The sequence below is a fragment of the Mobula birostris genome, chromosome 13, assembly GCF_030028105.1.
Source record: "Mobula birostris isolate sMobBir1 chromosome 13, sMobBir1.hap1, whole genome shotgun sequence".
NCBI classification, from domain to species: Eukaryota; Metazoa; Chordata; class Chondrichthyes; order Myliobatiformes; family Myliobatidae; genus Mobula; species Mobula birostris.
In genome coordinates this window covers 25,095,972-25,121,229 of record NC_092382.1, presented here as the reverse complement: position 1 = coordinate 25,121,229, position 25,258 = coordinate 25,095,972, and the positions used below count along the sequence as shown (strand labels likewise).

The 25,258-nt window shown below is 46.9% G+C and overlaps 1 protein-coding gene across 6 annotated transcripts in view; it reads right to left on the bottom strand.

The window, feature by feature from the left end:
- LOC140208597 (uncharacterized) overlaps positions 1 to 25,258 on the bottom strand; it is a 35,628-nt gene that overhangs the window by 6,000 nt on the left and 4,370 nt on the right. For 2 of the 6 annotated variants that reach the window (XM_072277388.1, XM_072277391.1), the window contains exons 2-7: positions 19,698 to 19,837; positions 18,770 to 18,956; positions 8,105 to 8,196; positions 6,273 to 6,439; positions 515 to 686; positions 351 to 416 (exon numbers count right to left, since the gene is read on the bottom strand). In XM_072277388.1, the coding sequence (XP_072133489.1) occupies positions 351 to 416; positions 515 to 686; positions 6,273 to 6,439; positions 8,105 to 8,196; positions 18,770 to 18,786 (514 nt within the window). In that variant the 5' untranslated portion in view covers positions 18,787 to 18,956; positions 19,698 to 19,837. Of the gene's footprint in view, positions 1 to 350; positions 417 to 514; positions 687 to 6,272; positions 6,440 to 8,104; positions 8,197 to 18,769; positions 18,957 to 19,697; positions 20,010 to 25,258 lie in introns of all 6 variants that reach the window. The other 4 variants (XM_072277386.1, XM_072277390.1, XM_072277389.1 and 1 more) reach the window with 4 other exon arrangements.

The following is a 25,258-nucleotide window of genomic DNA, read 5'->3' as shown; positions in this document are numbered from 1 at the left end:
CGGAGGTCTGAGATTTTCCTTGCTGAAGTTGGATGTTCCAATTGGAACAGTTTGGCTTCAGTTTGGTCAAATCTCCGGATATTTGGCGCTAGAGTAAGAGGAACGCTGAGGATTCCTCTCTGACCGACTGGATTGTTTGTTTATGAAACTCATACAGGTTTCTGGGTGCACAGTCCGAGACTTGGAAGGTGTCAGGTGTTGTGACGAATGCAAATGCTTTCCTGTGCTCCAGCCGCAGCAACAAACACCTGTCTCCCCATTTCTGATCGTCTCTAAACAGGCCTCTGAAGACAGGTATTCAGACACTCAGAGTGAAATCAAGACTTTGAGTTTTCCGCTTCATCGCTTACCTTCCAGGTCAGTAGGCGTTTCAGAAAAAGCACACACAGTGTCCATGTAGGCGAACTGGCCGTCACCTGTTCAAACAGATTAACCTGCATGAAGTCTGGTCTGTGTAATACTGTAAATTCATCAGCATTTACATCTGTAACACACAGTGTATTGTTCACCGTACCACGTTCCCGTATTTCATTCAGTATTCTGCTCAGCTTCGGTAAATGGTGATGTTGTTTCACAAAGGATTCCCACATCACCCTTCGGGCCCCGGAGCCCTTCTCCATTACCAGATCCAGGAGGAGTTTGGAAGCACCCGCTCGGTTTCCCTTCTCCGCCAGCTCAGTCACGCTCTGTAATGAACAATGGGGAATATATTGAGGAGCGGAGGGATGGGTACAGATCTGCTCGACACAGATCACTAAGAGACATTGAAGTGTTCATAGCGGGGGAAAGTTTTAAAAGAAACGAGCGGGGTCAGTCGAGACTTCCTGCACGCCACAGATTGAGGGGTAATTATCAGACTAGCAAGGTTTGAGCGGAGCAGACATAGTGTGAGTGAGCCAGAGATAGAGTGGGGAGTTGAGTCTTCGTGTCAGAGAGGGTTCAGTGAGGAGACTTCAGGTAGATTTTTAAAGAAGCGAGCAGGGGCAGTCACGACCTCCTGAATGCCACAGTTTGTGGGGCAATTATCCACTTGGCAAGGATTAATTGGAGCAGACATACTGTGAGTGAGCCAGAGATAGAGCAGGGTCTTGAGGCTTTGTGCCAGAGAGAGTTCAGAGAGGAGAGGCGGAGGCTGTTGGTAGATTTGGGGTAATATTTTACCTGTATTTTTCACAGAATGCCAGGCAGGGTAATGGGATGCTCTTCCTACAGGGTGCAGCAAGACAGGGAGACCTCTAGTGTCCCTGACAACTGCACCTTCAGGAATTTCATCCAGCTGCAGCTTCTTACACACTGTGCTCAGGAATTGGAGCTGCAGCTGGAGGAACCCAGGATCATTCAAGAGGCTGAGAGGTTGACTGACAAGTTATACGGGGAGGGAGCTATACCCAAGGGGCAGGACAGAGGTAACTGGGTGACTGTCAGGAGGGGGAAAGGAGACAGGCAGCCACTGTAGGAAACTGCTCTGTAACCGGTACACGGCTTTCTGTTTCGGGGTATGACCTAGCAGAGGAAAGTCATGGCGATTATACTTCTGGCACTGAATTTGGCTTTGTGACTCAGAAGGGGTGAGAAGAGTGAACTGAACTAACAGGGGCATTCAATGGCTAGTAGAACACACTGGAGATCCTGTTGATGAGAACAAGATTTCTGGATCATGTGTTTCCAAGGTCAGGGATATCTCCCATCCAGTCTAAAACTTTGTTAAGGGCAGGGTGAGCAGTCAGAAGTCGTGGTCCACGTCGGTACCAATGACAAGAGTAAGAAGTGTGATGAGGTCATGCAAAGTGAGTTCATGGAGTTCGAAGCTAAGCTAAAAGGCAGGTCCTCCAGTGTTGTGTTCTCAAGGGTACTACCCGTACCACGTGCTAGCCAGGCCTGAAATAGGGCGATCATACAGTTTACGTGTGGCTGATGAAATGGTGCATGACCGAGGGTTTGAGATGTTTGAATGATTGGGCTCTCTTCCAAGTAAGATTGGACCTGGACGGGGGTGATCATTTTGCACCCGAGCTGGAGGGGGACTGATACTCTTGCAGGATGGGTTGTTAGCGCTGCATGGGAAGGTGGAGGTGTTAAACTTGAGTTGCAGGGGGATGAAGAACCAGAGTGGATAATGGAGAGGTTGTGTGGGAAAGACGTTGTTAAGCCAACATAAAAAGTCAGGAATCTAAAGGATGAACATGGTGAAACTAATGTTCCGAGTTGTGTATTATTTCAATGCAAGGAGTACTGTAGGAAAGGCAGATGAGTTTAGAGCATTGACCAGCACATTGAATCTCAGCATTGTCACCATTAATATGATTGGGTTGGAGCTGGCGCAGGATTGGCCGCTCAGCATTCCAGGGTTCCGTTGCGTTCGACACGATTCGATAGAGCGGGAGGGATTACAGATGGAGGGGTGGAATAACTATTCAGAGAAGACGTCACTGCATTGCTCAGACAGGACAATCTGGATAGCTGGTGCAATGAGACTACATGGGTGAAACTACGGAATAAGAAAGGGATGACCACGTTAGTGGGATTATATTATAGAGCACCCAATAGTCAATGGGATTCAGAGGATCAAATATGTAGAGAGATCACAGAAACAAGAAACACGAGGTTCTGATGGTAGATAATTTTAACTTTCCATTTAGTGACTGGGAAACCCATATTTTAAAGGGCTGGATGGGATATTGTAGGTCAAATTGGTTCAAGGAAGTTTCCAGAATCAATATATTGAGATCACAACTGTAGACAGTACATACAAGAATCCTGTTAGGGAACAGCACAGGTGCAGGGGAACACTTTGGATCTGGTGATCATCATGCCATTAGTTTAAAGATCATTATGGAAAAGGATAGGTCTGGTCCTCGGGTTAAGATTCTAAATTGTAGAAAGGTCAATTAGAATGGTATCAGCAGGGATCTGACGAAACTGGATTGGGACAGGTTGTTTTCTGGTACAGATGTGCTTGGTGAGTGTGAGGCCTCCATAACTGAAATTTTCAGAGTACAGAGTTCCAATGCATAAATGACCATAGATACAGAGTTTGAATGTTCCTGAGACAATAAAAGGTACGGGTAACATGTTTAGGGAAGCTTGGGTATTGAGAGACATTGAGGCCCTGAGTGCATCTCAAGTACAGGCTCGAAGATCAAATGAGGTGCTTGATGACTACAAGAAATTCAAGAGAAATACAAATGCTCTAGCAGACAAGGAAAAAGAGAACTTCAAACTCTTCATCGATTATTTTCGGAACAAAAGTATAGCAACGGACAAAATTGAAGTTCAGAATGGCATTTACGCGTGATGCTGAAAAGGTGGCGGGGGGGGGGATTTTAAATGCATTTTTTACATTTATATTTACACCGGAGACATACAGAGTCTTTACAGTGAGCCAAACAGCGGTGAGATCATGGACTCTATATAGAGGAGGGGGTGTTGCTGTCTTGAGGCAGATGGGGGGGGGGGGTAAATCCCCAGGGTTTTCCTTCACACCTTGTCTGAGGCGAGTGCAGAGATTGCAGGTGCACCAGTGACGATATTTAAAATGTTAGATGCGGAAGTATTGGAGGGTAGATAATGTTGTTCTGCTGTTTGAAAAGGAGGTAAGAAAAAGTTAGGGAATTACAGGTTGATGAGCCTAACACCAGTGGTGGTAAAGTTATTGGTAGGTATTCTAATGGACTGAATATGAGTACTTGGATGGACGAGGATTGATCAGGTATAGTGAACACTGATTTCTGCCTGGTAGATCCTACCTAACCAATCTTATATTTTCTCAACAAGTTCCCAAGCAAGTAATGAAAACAAGGAAGTAGATGTTGTCTGCATGGACTTCAGCAAGGCCTCTGACTCGATCCCTCATCGGAGCCTGGTCAGTAAGATTAAGTCGCTTGACATTCATGACATGGTAGTAAGTTAGTTTAGATATTGGATTCGTGAGAGAAGCTAAGGGAGGTAGTAGAGGTTTGCTTCTCAGACTTGAAGTCAATGACTAGTGGTGTGCTTCAGGTATCTGTGCTCGGTCTGGTGTTGTCTACCAACGCCCTGGATGATAATGTGGTAAACTGGGTCAGCAGATCTGGAGACGATACCAAGGTAGACACCAAGGTAATGAAGACACGACAGCACTAAGGCATTGAGTGGTAGTGCTAAGAGTGGCAGTAGAGGTTTGCTTCTCTGACTAGAGGTCTATGACTAGGGGTGTGCGGCAGCGATCTGTACTTGGTCTCATGCTGTCTGTCATATACATCAACGCTCTGGATGATAATGTGGTAAAGTGGGTCAGCAGATCTGTGGATGACACCAAGGTAGTGACAGCGAGGAAGGTTATCGGAGCTTGCAGCGGGACATGGGACAGCTAGAAAAAGGTGGAATGGAGATTGGGAGGTAGAATTTAAAGACACATGTGAGGTGTTGCACTTTTTGAGGACAAACCACGATAACACTAAGACATTGAGCATTGAGGTAAAACTAAGGTATCAGGGAATTCAGATCCAAAATTTCTTGGAAGTGTTGTCGAAGTTAGATGGCGTTGTAAAGCTTTTAGGACATGGGCTTTCATAAATCAAAATATTGAATACAGAAGCTGGGATATATGTCTAAATTGATGTATCAGAGGCTAATTTGTATACCTACTTCTCGGAAGGATATTAATAAGATTGAACTAGTGCAGAAAAAAAAATGCAGATTGTTGCCAGAACTTGAGGTCCTGAGATATAGGGAAAGTGTGAATACGGTAGGAGGTTATTCCACAGAGTGTAGGAGGACCAGGAGAGATGTGATGGAGGTGTACAAGTTTATAAAAGGTATAGAGAGAGTAAGTGCTGAAAGGCATTTACTACTGAGGTTGGGTGGGACTGGAATTAGACATGGGGTAACGATGACAGGTGAAAGGCAATATGAGGGGGAACTTGTTCACTCGGACGCCGCTGAGAACGTGGAACGTGCTGCCATCGGAATTAGTCGATGTACATTCAATTTGAACATTTACGATCAATTTGGGTAAATTCACCAATGGGGGAGTTATGGATGTCTCCAGTCCGGGTTCAGATCAATGGGACTAAACAGATAATAGGTCGGTGTGGTCCAGATGAGCGGAAGAGCCTGTTGCTATACTGTAGAGTTTGATGACTATGGCTAGGTCAAACTGTGACAGGATCACCGTTGATTTCCCCTGGGGTAATTGCCGGTGAACCGCAGCAGGTTCACACTTCACTGCCAGGCTCCATGAGGGGTCCAGTGTCAGCCTACAGCTGGGAATTGGCAGTGAGGAGCAGACAGCAAATTCACGACTAGTGCGCACGTGTGACAAACCAAAGCCAACTGGTGGTAATGTTGAGTAAGAAGTTTGGACTGAAATTGTCAGCTGCCTCACGTGGAATGCAGTGTTCAGTGTGGTGTGTGGCTCTTCACTAAAATTCAGTCTGGGTGGCAATAGGTGAATGCATTCCAGTAGCACAAGGAGCATTGGAAAGCTGTTTCTTTGTAATTCTGTGTGAGCGGTAGATGCTTGGAATATTTTCAGTGATAGTGATGTTGCACATCCCAGTGTTAACAGTATATGCTGTGGTAATAGATAGCGAAATCAAAGATTATGGAGATAAGGCAGGACCTGGATACTGATTATGGATGATCAGCCATGATCACAGTGAATGGTGGTGCTGGCTCGAAGGGCCGAGTGGCCTACTCCTGCACCTATTGTCTATTGTCTATTGTCTCTTGTCTATAATTTCAAACTCAAATTGGAAGAGTCACAATTAACAAAAGGTAACAGAACCATGAGGCATGTTGGGATATTGATCAAAAAAGGATCAGCAGTTCAAATGAGAGATGATAGTCAGTGTTACCTGGTCAATTGAAAATGGGGTTGAAGGTCGACGAGAGTCATTATATATTTGATTTGTGGGAAACTCGTGGGTCATCAGAAGAACACAGATTGGTGAATGGCCATTAAGGTCGAACATTGGGAGCATAATGTGATGTCAGACGGAGTGGTGTAAAGTGGTTCTCTGTCCACTTTCAATGTCCGTCAATTGTCATATTATTAAAGACACCTGTCAATCATTGTCTGTATCCTAACCTGTCCAAAAAATGAATGTGTTCAGAAAACTGACGAGAGGCTTGCATTGGTGAATAGGGTTTCCAGAGATGAAAACTCTTTCCTTGATGTTGACCACAAGCATTGCAGGATTTTCATAGCCCAGAGGTGCCGTTACACCGGTGCTGTCTGTCTGTGACAGATTCAGTAGAATCTATACTCAGTCTATGTTCCTTCCACTTACTTGATACTCTCGCCTGGTGAAGTGATCCTCGCCCATTAACGTGGAGCCGACTCCCTCCACATCCTCCTCAATCGCCTGCTCCAGTCGCTTCATGTAGAATCTCGTCAACTGGTAGAGTTGGTGATCCTCACAATTTGACAGGAAGGCGGAGATTGCGGAGTTCAGATCTGTAGTCAGTCATGGAACATAAAATAGTAGATGTCTCATGCGAAGGCGGCCACGATGCCAATTTAAACCAATCCCATCTTCAGGAACGTGTCAATATCCCTCCGTTCCCGGCCTACTCATGAGTTCAAACACCTCTCAGATGCTGCTGGGTATCCGTTTTCAGTCCCCCTCCTCCCACCCCCAGGCTGCACATTCCAGGCACTGATCACTCTCTGCGGATAACATGCATCCTAAATCCCATTTAAACTTTCCCCTCTAATCTTAAGTCTATTCCCTCTGGTATTTGTGGTGAAACTCGTCTGCACACTCTCCAGACCCTCCACATCATTCTCGTGATGTGCTTACCAGATTTCTGCACAATATTGAAATAGTCTCTTAACCAACGTTCATCCAGTTACATCCCAACTTTAACAAATACCTCAACTCGTCGTTATCACGTTACCAGTTGTGTTGCCACTTTCACGGAGCTATGCACATCCATCACAAGACCCGTCGTACATCAATCATGTTACCGGTCCCAGCATTCACTGCGCACATCGCTCGCAAAGTTGGCCTCCCAAAGTGCAACTTCTCACATTTGCCTGAATTAACTGTTCTTGGCGACTCTCTGTTCATATTTCTGATTGGATGCTGAACACTTTGACAACAGTCCCAAATTTACTCAACTCCGCCAACTCTGCAAGTCAACGAATCAGTCCACTTATGTGGTTTTACAAAGATATCATTTTGAGTAATACATAGTTTATTATTAATTTATTTACATCACACACGACTCATGGCGAAAGAATGATCCTTGTGGATACTACTGGTCACAGACCTTCAGCCAGAACAACGCTCCTCCAATCCTGACTCCATTGTATGTGCCCAATACAATTTTGAAATCAATTTACAAATTCTCTGATTAAGATTCCTCAAGCCGAAACGTCAATAGTTAATTTCTCTCTATAGATGCTGCCTGACCTGCTGAGTTCCTCCAGCATTCTGTGCGGTGCCCTCTCTACTTATCATTTTGTTTTACTTTAATCCTATTCGCCAAGGATATTTCATTGCTTCAGTGGACCACACCGCACCACCAGAATCCCTGTTTAATTTTTTTCTTGTTCACTGTCTCCCGCACCCAGCACATTCTCCCACAATATAACGTTCCTTAACTCGACCACAGAAACGGACACCGGGAAACTCCCCTCACCTCCTTTGTGCAACAACCCGAAAATCCGGGCAGAATTCACTCCTGCCCTTCCAAAAGAGAAAACAACATCTGTTTCTCTCACTGTCTGTTGAAGGCATTTCCCACATCAGGATGTAACAAATACTGACAGAAATTCTGTCTGTTCCCTGGACGGTTACATTGCCCGGCGATGTATTCCTGTCTGAGTGTCACCCACACCCACCATATTCAGGAGCTCCTTCCCCTTTCACTCAGGTGAAAATTTGCACGGTGAGGGGAGTGATTCGACCATTCCCGTTGTTAGGTCCCTGCGCTGGACCTGGTGAATTGTTCCAGTGCTGAAGGATGCTTTACCAGTAGGAACAATGACCCTGGCTTATGGTACTTTCTCTCTGGCCCTTTATCGCCCAAGTTTATTCCTCTTAACTACTGATGATTTGACTACACGTGTACCATAAGGACAGAGTTTTAATGAGAAAGAGCCCAGTGAGCATACCTGTGTCCATTCTGACTCCGACTGACGTTGGTTGGTTGGCGTCTTCTTGTGCGCCGTCCGAGTGGAAGAAAGCACCACCTGCTGGCGATAACCTGTATTACACAAATAAAACAGAGTGGGTCAGTTACTCTGCCCTTCAGATTTAAAACACTTCTGTCAGGTTGCTGCTCAGTCTCCTACATTCCAGGGAGTAAAGACATAGAGTCGCCATCCTCTCCCCAAAAAATGGGCCTTCTGGCCCTGATAACACACTCGCAAATCTTCTCTGCACTATTTCCACTTTACCCAAAGGTTTTCAAACATATAGCGTCTAGAACTATACTTTGTACTACAAACACAGTCTCTCTTTCTCTGTATCTTGTTTTACAGCGGTTGGCATCCAGCTTAATGGTGCATTACCGCCGCCCACTACTCCAGAATGTGCACTAGACATACATTCTAAATCCCTTCACCCAATCTCACACACACACACACACACACACACACACACACACACACACAAACCGACACTTCACCCTCCCATCTTTGACCATCCTAGTATGCTATTCCTGTTTATTCGTCATATTCTATATAAAACCCCTGTACCCCTTAAAAACGCTAAAAATACCCGGACTTGTGCTCTCTCACCCATGCCCAGCAACCCTTTTAATGTGAATTCCTGCATCCCCAACTCCCTTAATTTATTTCTCATAATCTCTCTCTGTATCCCATACTTCCTGCAACACAAAACTACATGTTCTACTGACTCCTCTTCCTGACATTCCTCACACAATCCTGTCTGGTGTTTCCCTATCATTTTCAATGTTTTGTTTAATGCACAATGTCCCAGCCTTAACCTAGTCCACAGTTTGCTCTCTTCTGTTTCCACTACCTATACTAGTAACTGAAACACTCTTTTGTATTTGATATAAATGCCTCCCTTTCCCCTTCCAGTCCCATCTTTCTTGCCACATTCGGTTGACTTTTTCCCAGATTACACACTTAACCTCTGCTTTACTGATACTAATGTGCATTTCCACATTTTCTTTCTTTAACGCCCTCTTTGCCAACTCATCCACCCTCTCATTCCCCTTCACCCCTACAAACACAGTCTCACCAACGACTCATACATAATGGTTAAAACAGCTCTTTACAGTTCAAACGACCCAGTTGCAATTCCTGCCGCTGCCTGTAAGAGTTTGCAGGTTCTCACCGTGATCGCAGGGGTTCCTCCAGTTGATCCGGTTGCCGCCCCCTCCCCCCCCCCCCACCCCCCGACGACAGTCTTAAGACGTACCCGTGGGCAGGTTAATTGGTCATTGTAAATTGTCCTATGATAAGACTAAGATTAAATCGGGTGATTTTATGGACAGTGCGGCCATTATTTTTAAAATTCTCATTTAAAAAAATAAAATAATGTCACAACTCCTGCACTCAGTACATCGACTGTTGAAGGATGCCGTGGTAAACACCTCTTCACCACCCCGTGTCGCCACATTGAGCGAACTGTGCGCTTATACTCCTCGGTCCCTCTGTCCTACGACAATCTCAGACCATGAGCTGCTTGTCGCTTGTTACAGTTGTAACCCTCAGGTTGTGGCCGGTGGCCTTAGCCTATGGGAAGACAGTCTCCGGCCGCGCCAAACTTGTGAAATCTCGTTTGTGTGGATGTTACAAACCAGTACCACAAAATAACAGACAGTGCACCATATGCAGTTAAACGATTTAGCTTACGTCGGAGCTCACGGTTTCCCCGTCCTTTAGTTCTCCATTGTTTCCCGTCCTGCCCCCGCCCCTCCCGGCCCCATTCCATGTCCACTGCGTCATGACGTCTACCATCTCTACGTTCTGGTAACTTCTCTCTTCATCTTCTGCCGAGCGAAGGCCCGCGAACCTCTCGCTTTCGGCCCACAAGAAAGAAAACCACTCCTCTCGTTCGACAGGGCATATTGCAAAGTCTCCGTTATCTCTAGCCATAATCCAATCACTGCAGCTACAAAGAAGCCATTGCATTATCAGTAAAACATTTCTCACGGCGTTACACTCTACCCCTACCACATTTATTCATGCCCTCATGACTTTGACATAATTGGCCAGCCCTTCCTGCAAAACACAAAGTCCAATCCAGGTGTAAAAGGCAGTGGCACATCTCCCCAAAGCGGTAGGGGTCACACTCTGTTACCCCGGCACTACGTAGGGCAGCCTATCCTGTGGTCTCCTGATTCTGTGAAATCACCGTTCCCCCTCATCTACCTCTTCATGTTCCGACACTACTGGTGATACTTTTGGTCTACCTGGCGAGGCCTCCCCCTGCCTATCACTCGTGCCCACCTTCAACTGGGACCCTTGGCTGAGGCTCGCTTCATCCTTTGCAGGGTCCCGCTGCAACCTGGGCTTTCTACAGATAGAAGCCTGCCTGTCCACCGATTTCACGTGACTCAGCTTGAGAAGGGTTGGAAATCTCTTCCTCAATCATAGGGCAGTTAGCAAAAAGCAGCATAAACCAGACCTGGCTTTCACTGCCTTCTGGGGCAGAGCATACCACCTATCCACCACTCCCTGGGTGAAAAAGTTTTCCCTCAACTCCGTTCTAAATAGCCTACCCCTTATTCTTAAACTGTGGCCTCTAGTTCTGGACTCACCCATCATAGAAACCATAGAAACTACAGCACAGAAACAGGCCTTTTGGCCCTTCTTGGCTGTGCCGAACCATTTTCTGCCTAGTTCCAATGACCTACACACGGACCATATCCCTCCATACACCTCCCATCCATGTATCTGTCCAATTTATTCTTAAATGTTAAAAAAAGAACCCGCATTTACCACCTCATCTGGCAGCTCAATCCATACTCCCAACACTCTCTGTGTGAAAAAGCCCCCCCCCCAATGTTCCCTTTAAACTATCACCCCTCACCCTTAACCCATGTCCTCTGGTTTTTTTCTCCCCTTGCCTCAGTGGAAAAAGCCTGCTTACATTCACTGTATCTATACCCATCATAATTTTATATACCTCTATCAAATCACCTCTCATTCTTCTATGCTCCAGGGAATAAAGTCCTAACCTATTCAACCTTTCTCTGTAACTGAGTTTCCCAAGTCCTGGCAATATCCTTGTAAACCTTCTCTGCACTCTTTCAACCTTATTTATATCCTTCCTGTAATTTGGTGACCAAAACTGAACACAATACTCCAGATTTGGCCTCACCAATGCCTTATACAGCCTCATCATAACATTCCAGCTCTTATACTCAATACTTTGATTAATAAAGGCCAATGTACCAAAAGCTCTCTTTACGACCCTATCTAGTTGTGACGCCACTTTTAGGGAATTTTGTATCTGTATTCCCAGATCCCTCTGTTCTACTGTACTCCTCAGTGCCTTACCATTAACCCTGTATGTTCTACCTTGGTTTGTCCTTCCAACGTGCAATACCTCACACTTGTCTATATTAAACTCCATCTGCCATTTTTCAGCCCATTTTTCCAGCTGATCCAAGTCCCTCTGCAGGTGCTGAAAACCATCCTCACTGTCTACTACACCTCCAATCGTTGTATCATCAGCAAATTTGCTGATCCAATTTACCACATTATCATCCAGATCATTGATATAGATGACAAATAACAATGGACCCAGCACTGATCCCTGTGGCACACCACTAGTCACAGGCCTCCACTCAGAGAAGCAATTCTCTACCACCACTCTTTGGCTTCTTCCATTGAGCCAATGTCTAATCCAATTTACCACCTCTCCATGTATACCTAGCGACTGAATTTTCCTAACTAACCTCCCATGAGGGACCTTGTCAAAGGCATTACTGAAGTCCTTGTAGACAATATCCACTGCCTTCCCTTCATCAACTTTCCTGATAACCTCCTCGAAAAACTCCAATAGATTGGTCAAACATGCCCTACCACGCACAAAGCCATGTTGACTCTCCTTAATAAGTCCCTGTCTACACAAATGCTTGTAGATTCTGTCTCTTAGTACTCCCTCCAATAACTTACCTACTACCGACGTTAAACTCACCGGCCTATAATTTCCCGGATTACTTTTCGATCCTTTTTTAAACAACGGAACAACATGAGCCACTCTCCAATCCTCCGGCACTTCACCCGTAGACAGCGACATTTTAAATATTTCTGCCAGGGCCCCTGCAATTTCAACACTAGTCTCCTTCAAGGTCTGAGGGAACACTCTGTCAGGTCCCGGGGATTTAACCACTTTAATTTTCCTCAAGACAGCAAGCACCTCCTCCTTTTCAATCTGTACAGTTTCCACGATCTCACTACTTGTTTCCCTCAATTCCATAGACTTCATGCCAGTTTCCTTAGTAAATACAGATGCAAAGAAAAACTATTTAACATCTCCCCCATTTCCTTTGGTTCCGCACATAGCCGTCCACTCTGATCTTCAAGAGGACCAATTTTATCCCTTACAATGCTTCCTGCCTCCAGCGTGTCCCATCCCTTAATAATGTTATATGTTTCAATCAGAACCACCACCCCCCCGCCCCTTCCTTCTAAATTCCAGTGTATACAAGCTCAGTCGCTCCAATCTTTCAACATATGACAGTCCCACCGTCCCGGGAATTAACCTCGTGAACCTCCGCTGCACTCCCTCAATAGCAAGAATGTCCTTCCTCAAATTTGGAGACCAAAACTGCACACAATTCTCCAGGTGTGGTCTCACCAGGGCCCTGTAGAGCTGCAGAAGGACCTCTTTGCTCCTATTCTCAATTCCCCTTGTTATGAAGGTCAGCATGCTATTAGCTTTCTTCACTGCCTGATGTACCTGCATGCTTGCTTTCAGTGACAGATGTACAAGAATACCTAGATCTCCTTGTACTTCTCCTTTTCCTAACTTGACACCATTTAGATAATGATCTGCCTTCCTGTTCTTAGCACCAAAGTGGACAACCTCACATTTATCCACATTAAACTGCATCTGCCATGCATCCACCCACTCACTCAGCCTGTCCAATTCACCCTGCATTCTCATAACATCCTCCTCACATTTCACACTGCCACCCAGCTTTGTGTCATCTGAAAATTTGCTAATGTTACTTTTAATCCCTTCATCTAAATCATTAATGTATATTGTAAACAGCTGTGGTCCCAGGATTGAACCCTGCGGTACCCCACTGGTCACCACCTGCCATTCCAAAAGGGACCCGTTAATCGCTACTCTTTGTTTCCTGTCAGCCAGCCAATTTTCAATCCATCGCAGTAGTCTGCGTCCAATACCATGTGCCCTAATTCTGCCCACTAATCTCCAATGTGGGACTTTGTCAAAGGGTTTCTGAAAGTCCAGATATACTGCATCCACTGGCTCTCCCTTGTCCATTTTCCTAGTTACATCCTGAGAAAATCTCAGAAGGTTAGTCAAGCAGGATTTACCCTTCGTAAATCCATACCGACTCGGACCGATCCTGTTACTGCTGCCCAAATGTGTCATAATTTCATCTTTTATAATGGACTCCAGCATCTTTCCCACCACTGACGTCAGGCTAATCGGTCTATATTTCCCTGTTTTCCCTCTCCCTGCTTTCTTGAAAAGTGGGACAACATTAGCCACCCGCCAATCCAGAGGAACTGATCCTGAATCTATCGAACATTGGAAAATAATTACCAGTGCGTCCACGATTTCTAAAGTCACCGAATCAGTATCCCACTCAGTGGCGGGGGCCGGTCTAATCTCGCCTGCTGTTCGTCCTGCAGTTGCGCAGCGTTTCCTCAGAGTTTACTTAGTGGTGTAGGCTGCAGGTCGGGCTCTGAGTCAACCTGCACCTCTTGTCCCAAAGGCAGAAGGTGGTTCTGATGGAGAATCTTGACAGGCCCATTCCCATCCTCTGGTTTCACTTGGAAAACTGGCACGTTTGGCACTTGACTCTCCACCACATAGGGCGTAGCCGCCCAGCGATCAGCCAACTTATGCTTCCCAGGTAGCCCCAAATTCATTATGAGGACTCGCTCTTCCGGCAGGAGATGGGAGAACCTCACCTTTTGATCATACCTCCTCTTAATTCCTTGATTCTGCCTGGCTGCCGCGGCCCCAGCTAATTCATACGCTTTTTTCAACTCTCTACTCATATCAGACACATACTTCAGATAAGTCTTCGGTGGTAAGTCGCCCTCGTCGGTCCCAGAAAAAAAGGCCGACGGGCAACCTCGCCTTGCGCCGGAACATCAGCTAATATGGCGAGTACCCGGTAGCTTCATTTCATGTACGGTTGTAACAGTTGGCCAGAAGTCCAAAAATTTGACTCCATCTGCTGGCCTTGCTGATCTCCAAAGTCCTGAGCATGTCTATCAGGGTCTGATTGAATCTCTAGGGCTGGGGATCGACCAGCGGATGATTGTGAGTAATCCCCGACTTCTCGACTCCAAGCATGCCCAGTAACTCATGTATGTGTTTGCTCTCGAAGTCCCGTCTGTGATCACAATATGTTCGCCTGGAGAGGCCATAATAAATTAAACACGTCTTCCAAAACACCTTTGCCTCCGTTGTCGCCCTCTGATCATTAGTCGGGACAGCCTGCGCATATTTGGTGTAGTGATCCGTGATGACTAAGACATTCGCCGTGCTGCTGGCATCGGGTTGTACTGACACGAAGTCGATACACGCCAGGTCAAGGAGTCCCGCGCTCTGCAAATGGGACAAGGGAGATTCCCGCGTAGGCGGTGTCTTCCTCCGTGTGCATCGAGTGCACGACTTGCAGTTTTCTTCGACCTCCGGATTCAATTAGGGCCAGTAGGCCTGTGGAACAATCTATAGGTCTTTTCAACCCCGAAATGTTCAGAATCATCATGAAGTGACTTCAACGCAATTCCCATTATTTCTCTGGGAGAACCAGCACGGAACGGCGAGGTCTGTCCGGAGGCGACGTGACCCGGTATAGGATCTGGTTCCTCAACTCCAACCTGGGCCATTCTCTCAGTAATGGAGGCAAGATAGCGTGTTTCCTCTTCTCCGCCTGAGCCATGTCTCCCTTTTTGGCTGCTGACCAAATAGTACCGATGTCCGGGTCATCTCGCCGAGCAGCTGCCACTTCGCCAGAACTCAATTCCGGCAACTGGTTTGTCTTCAGAGCTGTCAGGTTACAGCAAACTTCTGGAACGGCGTCATCGGATCCCCCAGTTGATCTATCATTCGATCCTGCCCCTGCTTCCCGTCTGTCTTCACCGTGATGGCAAACTGACACATGACTTTCACCCGCGGGACAGTAAAGCTCTCCCACTCTCCGTCCCTGTCCAGCCCTGCATGCGCTCATAGCCCCCACTGTTTTCTCCTTGACACGCTGGAATTTTGCAGGTGCCTCCGATATGCCCTGGGGCATCGTTTCGAAGTGGAAAATTCCCAGGTGACATATAAATGCCATACTCTCATTGTCGGCCTCACTGACAGGGATCTGGTAATAGTCATTCCCCATGTCCAGCACACTGAACCACTTCGCACCACTCAGACAGACCAGCGCGTCTTCGATCCTTGGGACCGTATACTGGTCTGGGATAATATGCCTGTTCAGAGTCCTATAGTCCACACACATGTGTACCTTCCCTATCGTGTTTCGGGCCAGTAGGATTGGAGACGCATAGGGGATTCTGGTCTCAGTGATGATCCCAGCTTCCTTCAGCTTACAGAAATGCTGCCGCACGTCTTCCACGTCTGCAGGGGCCAGTCTCCGCGGCTGTTCTCTGAAAGGGGTGAGGTCGGTCACCCGGATAGTATAACGAGTGCACTTGGAACAACCCACATCAAACTCGTCAGTGGAAAAGACACCTCCCAGCTTCACCATCTTCTCTACCAGCCTCCTTTTCCAGCCCGGCGGCACCGGCGAGTTCCCGAAGTTGAGTGACTCAGCGGTCAGCTTTCCCCCCTTTGCCAACAGTTTCTCCCCGGTTTGTCTCACAGGGATACGAGGCATTACCGTCACCGGGGAAAAGATTCGACAGGCGCATCCCCCGCTTGAAGGTGACCTCCCTCTTCGTAGTGTCCCTGACGATCACGGCCATCGGGTTCGCCTGTACAACCCAGGGCTTCTGCAGTCCGGGCCTCACCAGTACCCCAGCAAGCACGCCCAGCTCGTCTTCGTACTCTTCCGGAGCATCCACCAAGAGGGCCTCGCCCTCGGGCATGCCGGGAAATTTGGGGTTTTACATGACTCTTGCTTCTTTCCCGGATGATTGTCTTGGTCTAGGTAAACCAGACAGTCCCTTGTCTGAACTCGTGATCCGGCCCAATGCAGCCACGCACTTCCTCAAAAGCGGCTCGCTCGAAACACCGGGTGAACGGACAATGCCCTCAGGAAGCTCTCTCCAGCTTTCTCCCTGCAGGCTCCCATGAGCCTCCTCACAACAGGAGTGTTTGTTCCCACAAAAGTGGAAACGCCGCCCTTCTCATCGGGGTCCAGACAAATCAGCACTAATGTATCCAGGGCCTCAGCCACTCCCATATCGGCCTCCCAAAACTCAGCTTCAGTACGCCGGAAGCAATTTCGCTGCCTCTCTATCCGAGATATGTAGGCAGAAAGAGCCTCTTGAATCCCACGTGACCGAACCCTTCAGATCAGCTGGCATGCAGGATCTGGTTAGAGGCTTTACCAAAGTCCATGTGGGCAACATCCCTGCTCAACTTCATCCATCCCCATAGTTCTCTTCAAAAATCTTCAAAATACTTGACAGACATGACATCCCACTGAGTGGTGCAGGCAGTGTTTTCCCCACAACCAGACGCCCCGACTGCAGCCTAACTGCAGAGTGAGGAAATTCCGATCCCAGCTGTAGAATTACCAACCTGGACTGAAGCCCGTATACCGCCAGTTCCATGTTCTTACAGACTCCTTCCTAGTATAATAACCCACACACAGACTCCCCTGGGACTCTTTGCTGTTTGTAGGATTACCAGTCTGGACTGTAGCCCGTATTCTGACAGTTCCATATTCTCAGAGACTCCATCACAATATGATAACCCGGACACAGACTCCCCTGGGAGGTATTTGCCGTGGATTGTGGAGTTCCTGCCATTTCCGATTCACAAACTGAGATGGAACTGGAACCTAATGACCCTCTGCCGGGGCCGGGGCTCAGGCTGGTTCACCGGTCTGTAGATTGTGAGAGGATGCGGATACACTTCAGCTTGACTCCAACAGCTAAACTGAGCACATTTGATCACTATGCCATTGATCTGTGGGATCTTGCCCAGCACAGTTGGCTGCTATGTTTCCCACAGTGTAACAGGAACAAACTGTTTACAATGTAAAATTATACAACAGAAAATGCTGGGAATTCAGTACATCAGGACATATCTGTGAAGGGAGAAATGGTGGAAGACCCCATGTCAGAGCTGGGGCTGCTCAAGATGCTGCCGATTTGCTGAGCGCTTCCAGTATTTTCTTATTCATGCTTTAAATTTCCTGTAACAGTAGTTTTTTCCCTCTATTTTATTGCACAAATATTAACTGATTGCAAAATGATGGGGCACCTCAAACTGTTCAACAGATTTGTGTAAATGCCACCCCACCCCTCTAATTGGTTAGTTCTCAGTTCATTCTGACCCTGGTGTAATACATTCCGTACAGTCAATGCTCACAGCATCCTTTCCTCGCACTATTATTCGGTTGCATTTGCTCCTGAGGCCACTGTCTCCACGCTGAGAGCCGGTGACCAAAGGGCGAAAAAATGTGCAATTCTTCTTGCAACACTTGCTGCAGCTCTGACTGGCTGTTACTATGGAAATGGAGGAAGGGGCTCACCGAAATTAACCGAAAAAGGAAATAACTAGTTAATCATATTCTACATGTTTAATTATGGCAAAGATACAAAGCAGCTATTTTGTAACGGTGAAACTAAAACTGCAATGGCTGATTTTACCCTGCCTCGCACTGTATTCAGTGAAAGCTCTCGTAGTTCTAGCTAACGAAAAACAAAACTATTCCTGGAAAACGCAATGATGTAAAAGGTGAGAAACAACATTTCACAATGATGGCAAAGGTTATAAGAAAGATGTTGATATATATCATTGATGTGGTGGGATACAGACTGGACAGAGATTGAACAAGATGGTTGATATATATCATTGAGGTGGTGGGATACAGACTGGACAGAGGTTGAACAAGATGGTTGATATATATCATTGAGGTGGTGAGATACAGGCTGGACAGAGATTGAACAAGATGGTTGATATATATCATTGAGGTGGTGAGATACAGACTGGACAGAGGTTGAACAAGATGGTTGATATATATCATTGAGGTGGTGGGATACAGACTGGACAGAGGTTGAACAAGATGGTTGATATATATCATTGAGGTGGTGAGATACAGACTGGACAGAGGTTGAACAAGATGGGTGATATACATCAATGAGGTGGTGGGAAGCAGGTTCCCCAGGTGCAACTCAACGGATGGGATCAGTCCCGGCATCACCACCTCATCCCCTCCTGGAACCAGAGCAGTAGGTATTGAGCGGCGGCTCATCTCGGGCGGTTCGTTGTGAAGGTCTCACAACCCGAAGCAACCCCGGTAGGTTGTGTCCAGGAAGCGGGGCGAGGCCGCTATTTCGGTGAATTTAACGGGACTCACTGCCCAACATCAGGCCACGCCCCTCGGGATCAGTCTTAGTTCTCACCTACGGGAAATTGTCGGTCTCGATCCCCCCCCCCAACTCGGAACGGGCCTTAGTACTCACCGATGGTAACGATTCATTTGCCCCGCAGACAAGTGATCCGTCCCCCGGCTCCCCGCTGACGATCCACTTCAAGACAGAACGGAAAGAAAACTACAGCCCATCCGTGGACTGTGAGTATTTGCGAAGTAATGGCCGCGTCATCAGACCGTGGGCGGGGCCTCGTAAAAAAAACGCTGATGTTGCAGATCTGCGTTGAAATAAAATCGAGAAAGTGGATCACGTGACGTGTGGAGGGTCTACCACCTGAACCGGTGACTCTGTTCCTCGCCCCCACATGCTGCCCGACCCACATTCCGCATTTTTCAATTGTTTCAATTTTACACCAGCTACATTTTTAATATTCCCTGTGTATCTTCCCCGGCCCCATTGCTCCACCCCCGTCCCCCATCCCCCGGTCTCAGAGCTATCTGTTCAATTCCCATCCCGGTCCGACACGCAACTTAGACCAAAACTGGAAATGCGCAGTTTTTATTCAAATCACCTCTGTGTTTATAAACACTGATTTCTATTTTCATTCCTCCGGGCTCACTGGACAGCAACACTGAAACACCAAGTGAGAAACAACAGGTGGCGGCCATTCAGCCCCTCAACCATGAATATGACAGCTGCTCTCACATTTCAGACACATGTTCCTGGCTGATCCTTATTTCCTCGATCCCTTCGTTCACCTCACATCTGCCGATTTCTGTTTTATTTGAAGACTATCACTGATCTTCATCTCCTCCAGGAATCAGTCTGGTGAATCTCTGTAACAAATACTCTCTAACCTCTTTGTTCATCATCTATGGAATTAATTTCCACCTTCTACAGCCCCATGTTGTCCCCACCACTCACGTCCCACCACTGTCACTATTTCCAACTTTCCACCTTCCTCATCACCTGAATCCACCTCTCACTCCCCATCTCTTTCCCCAGCCTCACCCCTCACCTCTTTTCTTCGACTATTTCCCGTCCACTCTCATTCCAGAGGGAGGGTCTCGGCCCGAAATGTTGACGGTTGATTTCCCTCCACAGATGCTGCCCGACCCACGGAGTTCCTCCGGCAGTTTGTTCTTTGATCTGTGTAACCTGTGTTAGTAGGGGCTGCAGGATTTTACTCCAGATTCCCGATATAATCTCAACAAAGCACAAATTATCGTCATGGTAATTACCATACGTAAACACGAAAAAGCCTGCAGATGCAGGAAATCCAAAGCAACACACACAAAATGCTGGAGGAAGTCAGCACATCCGGCAGTATCTATGGAAAAGAGAAAACAGTCGACATTTTGTGCAAAGAGACTTCTTCATTACTGAGGAGGGAGGGGGAAGATATCTGAATAAAAAGGTCGGGGAGGAGAAAGAGGCCAGCTGGAAGGTGATAGGTGAATTCAAGTGATGGGCAGGTCAAGGGCTGGAGAAGAAAGAATCGGAGTGTTATCAATAGGAGAAAGGGAAAGAGGGGACCCAGGGGAAGTAATAGGCTGGTGAGCAGAAATGAAAGTTCAGAGTGGGGAATAGAGAAGTGCGTGGGGGGAATTTGTTTACTGGAAGGATAATTCAATATTCATACAATCAGGTTGGAGGGAACCCAGATGGAATACAAGTTGTTGCTCCTCCACCCTGAGGGCGGTCTCATCTTGGCACAAGAGGAAGCCATCGATCGAGACATCGGAATGGGAATCAGAATTAAAATGTTTGGCTACTGCGAAGTCGTCCTTGTGGCAGATGATACAGAGATGCTCAACAAAACGGACACCCTATTTATGGCGTGTATTACCAATGTAAATGAGGCCGCATCGGGATCACGGGACACAATAGATGACCCCAGCAGATTCGCAGGTGAAGTGTTCCTGGAAGGACTGTTTTGTGTCTGAATGGAGTTTAGGGAGGAGGTGTACGGGTAGCTGTCGCACATAGGTCGCTTTCAGGAATAAGTGGCTGCAGGGAGTTTAGTGAGGAAGGATGAATGAAGAAGGGAATTGTGGACAGAGTGATCCCTGTTGAAAGAAGAGGGCGGGGTGGGAGAGAGGAAGGCAAAGATATGTTTAGTTTTAAAATCTCTTTGGAGATGGTGGAAGTTGCAGAGACTGAAGGGGTGGTAGGTAAGGACAAGAAGAACTCTATCACTATTACGGTGGTAGCAAGATGGGGTGAGCACGGACGGATGGTAAATGTGAGTGAGGACAGCATCAACGGTGGAGGGGGGACAGCCACATTCTGGGAACAGCGGAGGGAGGACAGCCACATCCTGGGAACAGCGGAGGGAGGACAGCCACATTCTGGGAACAGCGGAGGGAGGACAGCCACATTCTGGGAACAGCGGAGGGAGGACAGCCACATCCTGGGAACAGCGGAGGGAGGACAGCCACATCCTGGGAACAGCGGAGGGAGGACAGCCACATTCTGGGAACAGCGGAGGGAGGACAGCCACATCCTGGGAACAGCGGAGGGAGGAAAGCCACATTCTGGGAGCAGCGGAGGGAGGACAGCCACATCCTGGGAACAGCGGAGGGAGGACAGCCACATTCTGGGAACAGCGGAGGGAGGACAGCCACACCCTGGGAACTGATGCAGTGGAAGCAAAGAAACTGAGAAAAGGAAAGAGCATTTTACGATTGATAGGTTGGGAAGAGGTATGGTCGAGATTATCATAGGAATCAGTAGGTTTATAATTGAAGTCGGTTGACAGCCTGTCTCTCGAGATGGAGACAGAGAGAGATCAGGAAAGGACACGGACGTGTCAGAGATGGACCAGTTTATAACAAATAGCTCTTGGGAGGCTAGTATAGAGACTACAGGAGCCCTGGCAGACACGGATGTTGCTGGCATTTAAGGAACTGAGTTACAAGGGTAGATTAAACAAGTTAGAAATTGATTCCGTGAAGCACAGGAGATTGAGGAGAGAAGCTAGCAGAGGTTCCCGAACTTTTTTTATGCCATAGACCCCTACCATTAACCGTGGGATCCATGGATCCCAGACTGCGAACGCCTGCTAGTGGTATACCAAGCTGTGATGGTATAAATAGGGCGAATGAATGTAGGCCTTTGCCACTCAGATTGGATGAGATCATGGGTTCAGGGCAAAAAGTGAAATATTTAAGGGGAATCTGAGGAGAAACTACTTCACTCAGAGGGTGACACGAACGCGGATGCAGGTTCAATTGCAGCATTTAAGAGAATTTTGTACGTGTACATGGATGAGGAAGGTATTGAGGGCTATGGTCTGGGTGCACGTGGATGGGGCTGGGCAGAGAATGGCACAGAACAGATGGGCTGAAAGCTCTGTTTCTCTGCTGTAAGAGAATGAATTACATTGTGCGTCCTACACAAGTCCACTTCCCAGGAGACTTAAATCATTCCAACGAACTGTTCTAAAAACAAAACTGCAAATACAAGAAACACTCAACAGATAAAGAATATCTGTGGAGAGAAACAAAGTTAATGTTTCAGCTCCAACACCCTGTGTCGGAATGGCTTCAAACAATTTCTGAATTGATTTCAGGTTACTAACGACTTGAGTGTTTTTTTCATTTCCAGTTGTCACAGAGAGATGAAAGTGAGTGGGAATTGTCCAAACACGGTGAGAATATTGAACCAGAGGTAGAGAACCAACGATGCAAACACTGAGCAGCTCATTCCAGATACTCACTCGCTCTGTGTATTGAGATTGCCTCTCTGGTGTCTCTGATCTCCGCTTCTTTGTATCTGTGCTCTTTGGCTTTGGACTTCTCAACCCTGGGGAACAACCTTTGGCATATTTGGCTGGGCATCAAGGGCATTGCTTAGCTTTGACTGTATCAGTGACGTTCCCCTCCCTGACGCTCTAAACGATGCTTCGGGGCACGCAACTTGAGCAAGTCACGAAAGCTCCATTTCCGAGGAGAATAACTACACTTTAGAACAACAGCAGATGAAAGGATTCTTCAGAGATTCAACCCCTGTGATGCTGCCGGGCCAGAAAACACCCCAGGAGAAATACTCCGGCAGTGTGCACACCATCTCACTGATAACTTCACGACCATCGTCAGCACTTCACTAATCCAGGCTTCAAATGAGCCGGCATCATCCCTGTACCAAATAACTCTACACTTTCAGAATGAAACGACTACCACCCGGTGGAACTTTCACCAATCATCACAAAGAGTGTGAAACAATAGACAATAGGTGCAGAAGTAGACCATTCGGCCCTTTGAGCCTGCACCGCCATTCTGAGATCATGGCTGATCATCTACTATCAATACCCGGTTCCTGCCTTGTCCCCATAACTCTTGATTCCCCTATCCATAAGATACCTATCTAGCTCCTTCTAGAAAGCATCCAGAGAATTGGCCTCCACTGCCTTCTGAGGCAGTGTGTTCCACACCTCCACAACTCTCTGGGAGAAGTTGTTCCTCCTCAACTCTGTCCTAAATGACCTACCCCTTATTCTTAAACCATGCCCTTGGTACTGGACTCTCCCAGCATCTGGAACATATTTCCTGCCTCTATCTTGTCCAATCCCTTAATAATCTTATGTCTCAATCAGATCCCCCCTCAATCTCTTTAATTCCAGCGTGTACAAGCCCAGTTTCTCTAACTTCTCTGCGTAAGACAGTCCGGACATCCCAGGAATTAACCTGGTGAACCTACGCTGCACCTCCTCCACAGCCAGGATGTCCTTCCTTAACCCTGGAGACCAAAACTGCACACAATACTCCAGGTGTGGTCTCACGAGGGTCCTGTACAAATGCAGAAGGATTTCCATGCTCTTGTACTCAATTCCCTTTCTAATAAAGGCCAGAATTCCATTAGCCTTCTTCACTGCCTGCTGCACTTGCTCATTCACCTTCAGAGACTGATGAACAAGTACTCCTAGATCTCTTTGTATTTCACCCTTACCTAACTCCACACCATTCAGATAATAATCTGCCTTCCTGTTCTTGCTCCCAAAGTGAATAACCTCACACTTATTCACATTAAGCGCCATCTGCCAAGTTTCTGCCCACTCATCCAGCTTATCCAAGTCACCTTGAATTCTCCTAACATCCTCATCACATGTCACACTGCCACCCAGCTTAGTATCATCAGCAAACTTGCTGCTGTTATTCACAATACTTTCCTCTAAGTCATTGACGTAAATTGTAAACAGCTGTGGTCCCAATACCGAGCCCTGTGGCACCCCACTAGTCACCACCTGCCATTCCGAGATACACCCATTCACTGCTACCCTTTGCTTTCTATCTGCCAACCAGTTTTCTATCCATGTCAATATCCTCCCCCCAATGCCATGAGCTCTGATTTTACTCACCAATCTCCTAGGTGGTACCTTATTGAATGCCTTCTGAAAGTCAAGGTACACCACATCCACTGAATCTCCCGCATCTATCTTCCTGGTTACATCCTCGAAAAACTCCAATAGATTAGTCAAGCATGATTTGCCCTTGGTAAATCCATGCTGGCTTGGCCCAATCCTATCACTGCTATCAAGATATGCCGCTATTTCATCTTTAATAATGGACCCGCTATTTCCTCTTTAATAATGGACTCTATCATCTTCCCCACTACTGAAGTTAGGCTAACAGGGTGATAGTTCTCTGCTTTCTTCCTCCCTCTTTTCTTAAAAAGTGGGATAACATTAGCCAGTCGCCAATCCTCAGGAACTGATCCTGAATCTAAGGAACATTGGAAAATGATCACCAATGCATCCGCAATTTCCAGAGCCACCTCCTTTAGTACCCTAGGATGCAAACCATCTGGACCTGGGGATTTGTTAGCCTTCAGTCCCATCAGTCTACTCATCACCGTTTCCTTCCTAATGTCAACCTGTTTCAGTTCCTCTGTTACCCTATGTCCTTGGCACATCCATACATTTGGAAGATTGCTTGTGTCTTCCCCAGTGAAGACAGATCCAAAGTACTTATTAAATTTGTCTGCCATTTCTCTGTTTCCCGTAACAATTTCTCCCAATTCATTTTTCAACGACCCAACATTGTTCTCAACTATCTTCCTTCTCTTCACATACCTAAAAAAAAATTGCTATCCTCCTTCATATTCCTAGCTAGCTTGCGTTCATACCTCATTTTTTCTCCCCCATTGCCTTTTTAGTTAAGTTCTGTTGCTCCTTAAAAACTTCCCAATCATCCGTCTTCCCACTCACCTTAGCTCTGTTATACTTCTCTTTTAATGCTATGCTCTCTCTGACTTCCTTTGTCAACCACTGTGGCCACTTTCCCCCCTTTGAATCCTTCCTTCTCCGGGGGATGAACTGATTTTTCACCTTGTGCATTATTCCCAAGAATACCTGCCATCGCTGTTCCACTGTCTTTTCTGCTAGGATATCCGACCAGTCAACTTTGGCCAGCTCCTCCCTAATGGTTCCATAGTCTCCTTTATTCAACTGCAATACTGACACTTCTGATCTGCCCTTATCCCTCTCAACTTGCAGATAAAAACGTATCATATTATGGTCACGACCTCCTAATTGCTCGTTTACTTCACGATCAGTTATCAAATCCTGTACATTGCACA